Source organism: Passer domesticus, chromosome 1 (assembly GCF_036417665.1).
Source record: "Passer domesticus isolate bPasDom1 chromosome 1, bPasDom1.hap1, whole genome shotgun sequence".
NCBI lineage: Eukaryota > Metazoa > Chordata > Aves > Passeriformes > Passeridae > Passer > Passer domesticus.
This window is the reverse complement of record NC_087474.1, coordinates 72,249,615-72,262,483: the sequence shown is the minus strand read 5'-3', so window position 1 is coordinate 72,262,483 and position 12,869 is coordinate 72,249,615. Positions and strand designations below refer to the sequence as shown.

At 39.5% G+C, this 12,869-nt stretch overlaps 1 protein-coding gene across 4 annotated transcripts in view; it reads left to right on the top strand.

The window, feature by feature from the left end:
* DTNBP1 (dystrobrevin binding protein 1) overlaps positions 1 to 12,869 on the top strand; it is a 132,867-nt gene that overhangs the window by 115,993 nt on the left and 4,005 nt on the right. For all 4 annotated transcript variants that reach the window (XM_064423704.1, XM_064423691.1, XM_064423715.1 and 1 more), the window contains 2 exons: positions 9,089 to 9,244; positions 11,123 to 11,266. In XM_064423704.1, coding sequence (XP_064279774.1) covers positions 9,089 to 9,244; positions 11,123 to 11,266 — 300 coding nt within the window. The remainder of the gene's footprint in view (positions 1 to 9,088; positions 9,245 to 11,122; positions 11,267 to 12,869) is intronic.

Here is a 12,869-nt window from a genome sequence, read left to right as displayed (position 1 = left end):
GAAAGCAAACAGACATGTCAAAGTTCCAGAAGCTGTTCTGAATTGGCAGTAGAAATATGGAAGGGCTTTGGTGCTGTAGATAAAGATGACCTTTAGTCTACCTTCAGTGTTGCAAGTTTGAACACTTTGGAAGATGGCACAGAAATAAGTCAGCAAGCCAGTAGGAGCAGATCATCTTTCAAGACTTTTTTTTTTCCTCTCCTTCAAAAGATTTATCTCAAATATTTTTCAGATTTATCAAAAGATAAACTTGTAAGTTGGAAGTTCTGTCAGGGCTGCTTTTTTTGTTATGGGCAGTTATTTCTCAGCCATAGGGCATTTAATCTATAAAAAATGAAGAAGCAAGTGGAATTGGCTGTGAGTATATGAAAACTAGATGCATAGGAGAAAGCTTAAAAGGTTTCATTAAAAATTTAAAACTCAATGTCCTTTCCTTAGAACTGACGCGCTGAATATTGCCTTACCTCTGAATCACACCCCATGTGCTAACTAAACTGTTTTTCACATTTTAATTTTAAAGATAAAAATGTTCAGTGGAAAAAACACTGTGTATATTTCTGCACTTAATGTCAGATGCCCTGTTTATTGCTATATAATACCTTTCCATGGCAGAAAAGGAGGAATTTTAACTGTGAAAATATAGTCATATATTCTGAAAATATGGCTTTATGTGCAGCCAGATTGTTCTGTTTGAAATGTAGTATCATTTTTGTTTTGGTTTTCTTCCTTTTATTGTGCCTATATAATTGTTACTGTCCAGTTGGCTGAATTTAAAAGCAACCCATTGATTGAAAAACACTTTTATAAGAGACTATTATAATGTAGCTTGAAGAGATCTGTCTTACAGTGTTATAAAAATACGGAAAAAACATGCCATTGCTAATGTTGCAAATTTGCTTTACTAGCAAATAACCCTGGTACATGTTCCTTTTTTAAAAAGAATGATGGCATCTTTGCTTTGCATTTGAGAATAAATATGGATTTTTAAAATAATCCGGTCTGTCATAACTCATACTCCGTGTGTAATGAATATGGAGGACTGCATGTAATTTAAAATTCCTCAGCTGGTAGCACATCTCTAATAGCTGTCTGTTAGCAAATGAGTCCCCTCGTGTTTGGATGCTCCTGGATGCGGGTTTGTTAGAGGGAATGCTATTTCAGATATTGTTTCACTAATGATATCAAACAAAAGTGTTTGCTCATCACTAGGATTTCTAAAGAAGATCTGTAGTGTGATTCATTTGGGATGTTAATCAAACAGTGTTGAACTGGACTAGATTTGTAATCTAATGGTGCTTTTTCTAAGAAATAAGCTCAGCATTAATTGCATGAATGAATAGCAAATTTTTTTTGCTTGCATTGGAGAAATTGTTTTGACAGAAATTCAGTAGGAAATAGACTGAGTTGTCAAGAAAAAATAAATATTTCAAGCATGTTGTGTGCACTACTGATATAATGATTGGCTTATGGTCTTTTAAAATATTTCTACATATGAAATTTTGGCATAAACAAATAAGGCTTCTTCTACCTGTGGGAGTTTTAATTCACTGGTGGTCCTGAAGTTTTGACTATGTGAATAATTAGTTTAATTTGTATAGTTTCTCATCTGTGAATTAGCTTAAAATAGGAAGAAGGAAAGAAATTGCAAGTCCAGAAGCAGCCACCAAGATTAGAGGGATGGAGCATCTCCCCTACAAGGAAAGATGAATAGAATTGGGATTGTGCAGCTTGGAAAAGAGAAGGCTTTTGGAGTGACCCAATTGTGGCCTTCCAGTACCTGGAGGGAGCCTGCAGGAAAGACAAGGCAAGAGAGATGAGGAGTGACTTTTTACAAGAGCATGTAGTGACAGGACAAGGAGCAAAGGATCCAAACAGAAAGAGAGTAGGTTTAAATTTGATGTTAGGTAAAAATTCTTTACTGCAAGGGCGGTGAGACACTGGAACAGGTTGCCCAGGGATGTTGCAAATGCCTGTTCCTTGGAAGTGTTCAAGGCCAGGTTGGATGGAGCTCTGAGTAATCTGGTCTAGTGGAAGGTCATGGCAGAGGATTGGAACCAGATGATGCCTGAGGTCCCTTCCAGCTCAATCTTTTTTTCTAGAATTTGTTCTATGATTCTGTGATATGTTTCTATGATCTGTTACCAAATATAGTCTACATAATAAATACGGAATGCTTTACCAAGCATGTGAAAAAATAAAATTCTCTTTCAAATAGTTACAGTTACATGATTGTTTTGTAAAAGGTAGGTTTTTCCTTTTCTTTTTTCCTCCCCTGTTCTGATTTAGCAGTTATTGGTCATGTTAACCTAAGACTTCTATTAAAATATGTCTTCCAAAAAACAAAAATCTTCATGTCTAAAATATTTCACTGCCAAATGTAAAGTGAGGTTAGACTGAACTGTATTGAGACTACAAATCTGCAGCTCGTTCCTTTTGGCTCTGAAGACCTCTAGGACTGTTTGACAGGATCTACCCCTCCCTCCGAAGACAGGGGTAGAAATTGCATGTTCAGTCAGAAAACTGATTATTCTGAAAGCAGTTTATGGAGTGAAACCCTTATTTTGTTTTCGTTATTAAGAAAGAAGGCAAAAATTGTTTTGCCTTTACTTTTTGAGGCAAGATTTAGTTCAGCAGTGAGTGATGTTGTTCTGCATGTCTGAAATGGGTAGAGTTTGGGTGAAGAGTAGTTCCACTGCAGCAGGAGTTTGGGGCTGGGTGTTGTTCTTAAGGACAAGTAAAAGCTGATACCTGCCAACTGATTTGCCATGTCGTGGAACCCATGTTTTCAACCTGTGCACAATGTGTTGTGACAGCAGAACAGTATCTCATCATTAATTTACGTGTCTGCACATGCACATAATTTGATCTAGAAGGCAAATAGCTCACAGCTGTGCAAAGGTTAAGATTGGCACTATTCTTGTAGCAGCAGAAGCTACTTGCCTGTCTTTGGAAGCCTTCTAATTCCAAAGCAAGAGTGGTTATCTTTTTGGAATGGAAAATAGTCATTAAATTGTTCGATAGATCAATTTGTACTCGGACAATGGGATGTTATTAATCTTATTTGGGACAGTTTTGTGGACCTTTGGAAACATGAATAGAATGCTGCAGTGCCGTGGTTTGTACTTTAAGTACTTTGGGTTTAGATTTGCTATTGATTCCTTTTTTCCATTTGAAAATTAGTATTTTTGAGGTAAGGCTGAAAAAACAGTAATTGGAGAGCATAGGCATTAAATACTGCATTTCATGACAGCAGAATTGTGCTGAATCATTTGAGCTGTTTCAGGTGCAGTTTCTGTAATAGTGGGATTTTTCATCAGTGTGTGACTAAATTTTAAAGCCAGATCATCTTCACAAATAAACTTAAATGTACTGAAGGTACATGTGACATTGTCAGGTTTATTTATAGTGGAAATACAAACTTTGCAGCTCACTAACTGAATTATTTTTCTTACATACTTCAGATGGAGGGTTTATAGGGAGGCAGAAAACAAAGGTGTGAACTCAGATGCTTGCTGCCTTTTTTTTTTTGCCTTTTTTGTTACTTTCTGCACAAAGGTTCAGCTTAATGTTATCCTTCCCTCCTTCCGTTGCAAGTCACTTTTTATTCTCTTTCACTGGGGTAGGAATCTGACTAAAGGATAAATCAGGGAGGTAGAAGACCCTGTTGCTAACAGAGCCTGTCCTGGTGTAAGCTGAGGAAGGCTTGTGGTACTCACATCCCTCTGACGTCATGTTGCTAAATTCTGTCTTCTAGAAAGACACATGTTGTCACTGAACACCAATGACCATAAAGGACATTGAACCAGGAGAGTAGGAGATGGTGGATTGCAGATTTTTTAACCCAGGAGGAGTCAGGCATGTGCCTGAAGGAGAGGATTCTCCTCCAAAGCTTTGGCTGTAACATTTCCATGTTTTTCATGACATGAAGCAAGTGTGGAAAAACCCCACCCTTAATCTGCCATAGAACATATATCCGTGGTGATTTTGACTGTAGTTAAAACCAATTAAAGTTATTCTAGAGTTGTTCCTGCTTACCACATTTGCAGGCATAAAAATTTGTCTGCTCCTAATTTTTTTTTTTTTAATTTGAGAAATAGGCAAATGCACTCAAATTTTGGGGTGGTTTTAGTGACAAATGAACTGGGCCAAAATTTATGAACCACAGCAAATCTAGTTCTAAAATGAGACTCCATTATGGAGCGGGTCACTTTGTGGAGCAGTCCTCTCAGCCTGGTGTATTTTTAATCACAAATGTGATATTAATTTATTTTTTTTTAAATTCTAGATGTATTTACATTTTTAGTACTCAGTTTGTGCATTTGCTCTTTGGTGGAGCATATTTTTAGTTTCTCTTAATTATGATGATTTCCTGGTAGCCAGATAAAGGTTGGAGTTCTGTGGAAACCTTTTCCCAAGCTGTTTCCTGTCACATTGGTTGGAAGCTGCCTCTTCCTCCAGGTGCTGCATTAATAACTGGAATCCTGCTGTACACAGGCACCTATTTTCTGTGGTTTGTTCTGATATTTATTTAGGCTTATCCTTTATATTTCAAGGATTTCAAGTAAGCTTTTTTTTTTTGTTTAAAGAGAATTTTTAAGGTAAGCCAACTTGTTGAAACTGCTTGCTAGGTAATGTTAAAAATGTCTCTGCACTGGTAAAACCTCTGCTTTTCTTGACTAGAGTTTTCATATTCTGACGCAATCTATAAAAACCCTACTTAGGTATTATCAAGAAGTATGTACAGTCATTTTTAATGACTGATTTTTTTTTTAATAATCTTAATTTTAGTCAAACATTTCTTCATGAAAGTGCAGGCTTTAAAGAGTTGGCAGACAGTAAATCTCATTTGGATCAGTGCGGTTTTTTTTCAAACACAGATCTGTCATTGAGTGAAATCCTGACTTCACATTCTAGTGAATTTTTAAAATGATAATTATTTGACTATATCTTTAGTAAAACCAAATTGCTTTGTAAAGAGACTGTTAAATAAGAGTTTAAAAACACCTAGGACTTGTAGTCTTCACTTGTTTTCCTTTCATTCTTCTGTGGAAGGAAGACTGTGTGCACCTAGATCCTTTATTCTACTTTTTTCCCCCTGAGTTTTGCTAACACATGCTCCCCACCTGTCAGCAAACTATAGTGCAAGAGTGCTCTGCACATCCTCCCTTATAGCATCAACATGTATTCTAAGTTCTGTCAAGAATAATTTAAACATTTTTGAGGAAAACTGCATCCTTTGAAGCACTCCCTGGTGCCTTGTCTTCCTTTGATATTTTTAGTTGGAAAGGTCTGTAACGAGGCAGTTTGCAGGATAGGTTGCTAAGTCATGATGCGCTCAGAAAGCTGCTTGGCTGTCTGCCTTCCATTGTCTGCTTTTATGATTCTGCTGTTCTGATTTTTGAAGGATTTTGGTTGTTCAGTGAGTAGCCAGCCTGCTGATAGGCTTTGACAATCTCACAGGGTGCTCCTGCAGCGGAGTGATGATGTTACAGTCTGGATGGATGCGCAGCAGGGTGGGCAAATGATGGCTGGGTGAGAGGGTGGTGCTTTGTGGATCATTCCCTACCTGGGGGATGGGGCCAGAAGCCAGAGCTCTGTCCCAGAGGAGACGATGGAGGGCTCTGGCTCTGGGCTTGGAGATGACCCTGGCTCCATGGAAAAGCCCTGGGGGGTCCCATGGGCAGCGAGCTGGGTACCAGCCTGCAGCACATCTGGCAGCAGGGAAGGCCACAGCACCCTGGGCCGTGTGACTGGGAATGTGGCCAGGAGTTCAAGGGAAGGGATTATCCTCTACCCAGCGTGTCTTCATGCCATGTCCAGTTTCAAGCTCCCCCAGCACAGGAGGAACATCAAAAACCAGCAGTGAGTTCAGTGAAGGGCTGCTTGAAGGTTTGATATCTGTAGCAAAAGCAAAAAAACCCTGCAAAGAATGTGTGCATGCATTTTATGGTCTGATTGGATGAGTCTACAAAAAGCAAATGAACTGTAGAGGGAGAAAAAAGGGGCATTTTTTTGTATTCTCTGTGTCTTTCTCTCCTTAGACCAGATGCATTTATGGGTTCTACGTCACATGAGATGTAAAGTTACATAATAAATTAATTGAAGGGAAGTAAACTGGTTGTCTATGAAAGTGCCAAAAAGCCATCCATTTGGACAACTTGACATGTTTCATGTTGGGTCTAAGGGATGTGATAGCCATGTAAACACCCTGGTTTTTTCAGGTGCTGATTTTTTAATTTTAATTCTTTTTAAAATCACTCTTCCAGCTTATTTGGGAAATCTGTTGTGCATAGCTGGAAAATGTTTTAGATTAAAGCATTAAATGGTCATTTTGGATGCATAGACGCTTTGGGTACTCCAGCAGAATTTTAATTTGTAGGAAGTGTCAGCCAGGCCTAGGAGTGATACCAGGAAATGGTGTCCTCTACACTTGAGGTGTATGGCTACAAGTTATTGTCATTTGTTCCTTTGGAGTTTGGATTCTCCTGGTGTCCTGTTCAAACACTGAAGATATGGGGCAGGGGTGTCAGGCTGTGGGGTGTACCCTGAGATGAACAGGGTGAGCTGTGGGGCTGTTCCTGGGCATGGTGCAGAAGGCTGTGCCTCAGCACTCGAGTGTTCACTTTTTCAGAAAAAAATTGCCACTTTTAGTGTCTGCTCTCTTAAAAGTCATAGCTGGTGGGGATTAGTCATCTTTTATTTGGGTTATTGTGGCAGCTCCTGTATGTCTGCGTCTAATTGTGCTTTAGCATTTTCTGTGTAGTCTGTCTTTTTTCTGTGCACAGCAGTTTGATAGAGATATAGGTGCCATTGCTAATTGAAAAGTACAGTGTTAGGGTGAAAGTCAAAATACAATAGTATTTGAAGCGTGCCAAGTCTCAGTTTGCATCCTGGGAGGAATTCATATGAGCAGTGTATGATGGCATATGGATGATACTCTTGTCTTTCTTGGAACTCCTTTGGTTCTGTGTCTGTTCAGTGTTCTATAAACTACACTTGGCTTAGGGAAAATGTAATTCTGAGTAGCTCTGTGAAAGAAACAATACACCTGTTTTCTTTGGTTTCATGTTTGACGGTTGGCTTCACATCCCATCCTTAGCATTTCTGACAACAAACACAAAACCCAAACGCAGCACTTTGGTTTTGCTTAGCCAAGCACCTCTTACTACACCTGGCAGGGCGTGAAATCGTGCAGCCAGGTTCTAGATGTTAACTCTCCACCTGACTTTGGAGAGCAAGCCTGTGAGCAAGCTCCTCAGCTCCATGTTTACATTTTCCTGTGGAACATGCCAGCACAGCAGGCAGCTGTTGCCATTCAGCTCTGGCCAGTGACAATTTCAACAGTTTACAGGACATTTGAGGCAAAATTTAAAAACAAAGAGCTTAATGTCGAGAAAGAGATTGTATCAAGTCTCACTTGGATGCCATCTCTGTTTTGGGGTTAAAAATATCCTGAACTACCAATCCAGAGTGCAAAACTGTCGGAATATATTATGAGACAGACAGAAAATTCCCATTGTCTGTGAGAGCCGCTGGCTTTTATTATTACAATTGAATAGCATTTCTGCATCAGAGACAATGTTATTAATAATTGCTCATCATCCAGGACTGCAGTAAAGGAGTTGCTCCAGGGGACACGGAGTCATCGTACACCACAGTGTAATTGATAATAAAGACATGTTGCCTTCAGGGAAGATGCATTCCTTTTATACACTGATGTTTTACTTCTGAAATCTCCTTTAAGAAAGAGAGTTCTGCTTATTTACTGATGTTTTAATGAATATCTGGTGTGCCAGTCCAGTTTCCTGGCTTCTTTTGGCATCAAGCACAGTTCAGTTGCTTCTGTGTATGATCTGTGACCTTGATGCAGGCAACAGAGTGAATTAACTGCTCTCTGATGTTTTGCCTGGTTTAATAAAACATGTTCTGCTTTTGGGCAATAATCTCCATAATAGTAAATGCTTTTAATGAATGTCCATATTGTAGAATATCATTAACATAACATTTTTCCTGGAAGACTGACACAATGCTTGTCCTAGAAAACCTTACGTGCCCTCAGCATTTATCCATGTGGATTCCATATTCCAGCTGTGTCTGTCTGGCATGTGAAAGCTTGGACATTTTTCACCCAGTGGTATTTGTTGGAGCTTTCCCTAATGGGCAGAACGGAACAGACCAGCAGCTCTTCTCGCCACCCCCATCCCTTCCATCAGTAGCTCAGCTGGAAAATTCTTTTTTTGTTGTAAGCAGAGCGCTCATGACACCAGAAAAGTGAACAGAGAACTCTGGGAAAAGGGTTCCAGGTTATATATTCCTCCCAAAAAGCAATTTTTCTGAAGCATGTTCTGACAGTCTGGCTGCAGTCAGTGCTTCAATAGCAATTACATATTTTTATTCTAGAAGATGTTATTCTGCAATAAACAGCACAATTCTTTTCCCCTCTGTCCCGTGTTGAGCAAAACAGAGGGGAAGGAGTTCCTCTAATGATATTCTGTCTAACATTTCCTAATTCTGTCTAACATTTCCTTTGCTGCACAAAAATGTAGGATTCTTTATGGAATTTTTCCATTCTGTCTGGAGGCTGGCAAAGCCAGAATCTCAGGCACACATGCACATACACACACATATGTACATACATATAAATACACATACATAAAAGTACATATATGTATCTTGCTACCTGCATTGTAGCGGAAATGTGCGGCAATATTTAAAAAAAAAATGTTGCTTTTGTGTGCATTAGGTGCATATGGCTGCAGAAACATCATTACCTCAGGGTTTTTTTGCAGGATTCTGAAATCCCAGTTGTTGATGGACAGTGCTCTCAGGTGTTCCTGTTTATACAGCTCAGGAAATTTGCATCTTGCCTCAAGATAAATGGTTCTGACATCACTTTAATGTGAAGGTTATGCTGCTTAATACGGTATTCCCATCCTGGTTTAAAATACAGTTGCAAAGCACAGAGAGCTCCTCTTATTGCAATAACAGTCTGTGTCAGAATTTATTGAACTGGTTCTGTAGGTTTTTAGTTCTGAGAGTGGGGGGATACACCTGCAATATTTGATTTGTCTGTTTGTTTTATGCTCAGCTGAACTCGATGCTGAACATGCGCAGAAGGTTTTGGACATGGAGCACACCCAGCAGATGAAGCTGAAGGAGCGCCAGAAGTTCTTTGAAGAAGCCTTCCAGCAGGACATGGAGCAATACCTTTCCACTGGATACTTGCAGATAGCAGAGAGGAGAGGCAAGTTGTGAAATGCCTTTTGCACAAAGTCCCAGCTTGGAGAGCATTGTTGAGCGGGCAGAGCTAGCAGTGCTTACAGAGGAAGCACAGCAAAAATATCCAAATTCTTCCTCAGTAAAACTGGAACTTCAGATAAGCCTTTTCAACAAACTTTGTGTCTCAGGGTTACTGGATATGTGAGAACATTAGTCAGGCTCTGCTCCTTGTCTGAGGAAATGCAGAGCACTGAACTACATCTGGAACAGCGTTTTTCTCTGCAGCTGAAGAGTGCATCTATGTAAAAATGTGGAAGGGGGTAGCTGCTTTGTCCACTGGAGTTCCAAAGCCTGGGATTTTCATTTGGCAAGGAGATGCCTCAGAAAATTTTGCGTAGTGCAGAGGAAAGTTCACTGTAGCATTTCTGAGCACTTCCCAGGTGGCAGCTATTCCCACTGGGTGTGATTAGGACACAGGAGGTCACATTAAGTGCTCTCCTTATTATGAAATGACACAAGTCTGGCATCTCCAGACCAGTTAGAGCAAAAGAATGCCAGAGATTACTGGGAATTCTGTGTGGGAGGTTTCCATCTGTTAGGCCAAAATGCAGGGATTGTTGGACTGGTAAGGAAGCCAGTGGGAAATTATGCATTCATGTGGCAGGGAAAAATGTAGGTATTCTGTCCTTGCTCCAAGTGCAGTTCTGCTATCATTTGTAATGTCAGAGTGGGGAATACAATCCCAGGTTTCCATTTCTCTGCATGAGTGCTATAAATACTCATCTGCAAGATGCTCTGCATGGGTAGCTAAGGAGAGGTGGGATATGTAAGTCTAAATTCACGGTTAGGGGAAGAACAGAGTATGAGTCTCCTGCATTCTGTACTAGGTTGCCTTTAGACTAAAAGTGGACATTGCCATGGGCTGACTGGAAACACAGCTCTGTTAGAGTGTTAGGCTGCCTATCATTTGGAACTTCAGCTTTTTAGGATAATGTGGAGCCTGAGTGTATCAAAGAAACTGTTTTAATGAAAGATTTGGACCTGCAGTACATGTAAAACTGCAGAGCTGTAGCATATTTGGAAAAAAAAATCCCCCAATCAAATTACAGAATTTAATCCCAGTTCACCCATGAAGGCTTTCAGTAATGTAATTGTTACTTTTAGATAAACAAGTAAACTGTTGATTGTAATAATTTGATACTATGCAGCAGGTGGATTTAAATCTGAGTGACCCTGAACTTACTTGTTTCCTGTTTGCATGTTTTGCTGTTCAAGGAAGAAGATACTCATCCAAGCATTTACTTCCCTTACAAATTGTCAATACTGTATTGACAGTAATAAGTCATTTGCTTGAGTAATTAGTAATACGAAATACCCATACTGAGAGAAGATACTGGGCATGAGCCTGGGTTTTACAGACTGCTGTAATTTCTTAGATTAACTGAGAGAAGAACATCTGCTCTCTGTTAACATTAATCCTGGTTTCTGAATTTCTATGTCCCTTGTATATTGACATTTAGTGACTGTGTCCTTAAATGTGTTTGCTTTTCTTTAAAAAGACTTCTGGTTGAGAAAATTGAAAAGGAGTGTTCCAAAATGGAAAGTTTCAATCCTTGTGCCTGAGTCCCATCTCAGCTTATTTCTGAGAAGGTTATTGCTATAAATACTGCTGCTAAAAATGTTTTGGTTTACAGAAGCAGTAATGGATGAGAGTTTCACAACAAAGATTGCACACAGTGCTCTTGGGTTTGGGCTGAGGTTGCTGCTGAGCAGCTCCTGTGGGCAGGCTCCTTCCATTCCCAAGTTTAATTATTGCTGCTGCAGACAATTAGAGCAGCCTCTGGAGCCTTGGTAGGTAATAACCTCGTGTAGCTGATGGTCAGTTGTGCTGTTTCTCCTGCAGAACCAATTGGAAGTATGTCTTCCATGGAGGTGAACGTGGACATGCTGGAGCAGATGGACCTAATGGACATGTCTGACCAGGAAGCACTTGACGTCTTTTTAAACTCAGGAAGCGAAGACAATAATGTGCTGTCTCCCATGCTGGGTATGGTACCTGTAGTGACAGCCTGCTTAGAGACTGAAAAACCACCAGAACTGCTCTCTTTTGTAATGGGTGATGCTATCTCATAAAACATCACACTTGATGCAGATTGACTGTTCTTCATTAGTGCTTCTCGAAACATTAACATTTAGTTACTGTACAAGGGAGTTGCTGCAAAACTGTGTGATATTTCCAGACAGTCTCATTTTTCTTACTGCAGCTCCCTGTTGTATTCATCACAGTCTGGATAGATGATGTGTTACATACTGGCTTGAGGGGCATTTTTCCCAATATAGAGTTAATAGAGGACAATTTGACAAACATCAACAGAAAGCTTGCAGCAATTAGGCTTTTATTTTTAATACTGATTGCTTAGAGTTTGTCCAGAATGTTGCTTGTCAAACTTGGACCAGTTGTGTAATGCAAGACCTTTGCTGAGAGATACTGAGACACAAGGTTCAACCTAGCAGTTTACATATACACTGAGAATTAATGTCTCAATACTGGATCTTTTCCCCACCATGGAAATGATTTCCTAGGTAAAAACTTAAGTGCTAAAATACCTTTCCTCATAAGAGCTGAAATGATTTTTCTTGTGGGAGAGGAGATGAAGCTCCTTTAACGATCTTTTTGATTTCTCCTGAAAATACAGATTGAAATATCATTATGGAAGTACTTACAGTACTCCCTATGTAAAGGTGATTAAGACCTGCTGTGAACATGAAAAGCTTGTGGTAAATGGTCAAGGCTCACTTGTACTCAAGGCTTAGGTTTTTGTGTTTCATTGCAAAAACTGAATTGAGATGGGTGGTTTTGGATAGGCATCCACTTTGTGCATTATTAAAGCTGATCATCATTTGAGCTTGCCAGTAATTGCAGAATCTAGAACTGTTTTCCCCTTGCTGGCTGTTTGGCAGATGTTGGACCAAGAAGCTTCGTGTCTTAACAGCAAACGGTCCCAGCTGGATTATCTAAGGAAGGGCAGAAACAACTTTTTTAACTAAGTAGATAAATGCATTAGCTTTTGAAAAAAGTACATTCTTTATTTTATGCTGTAATCTAAATATTACAGCACATGTTTACAGTGTCTATACATGGACATACACTGCAATATAATGTACCTGTGCTGCAGTAAGGTTCCAACCTTACTGCAATGTGAATTCCTGTGAGTCTTGCTCTTGTGGTTCCAGACATTTTATTTCCCTCTGATTAAGGGATTTTTGTGCTTGTTTTAAGAACCTAGCACCCCAGTATCAAACCAAATATGCAATAGTCTCCATTCTTAGAAAAATGTGATTGGCTTAAAGGTAACTATTTTGCTGTCAGTGAACTGGGTTGTCAGGGCAAGGTTTGTTTGACAATTGGCCTGAACACCACAAAATACAGGTAAGTTATTAAAATAACTGGTAAAAATGAGAATCAGCTCAAGACGTTAAAATGTTTTCAAATTTGCCTTGCTATATAAACATTTCCAGCTTATGGACACTGGTTTCACATTTCATGACAGTAAGTTAAGCTGCAAAATTGAGTTAGCTCTGTCACTCCTGAAAACTCCTTCTCTGTGTGTTGTCTAAATTGATCTAATGCATGCTGGTGTACACCACAC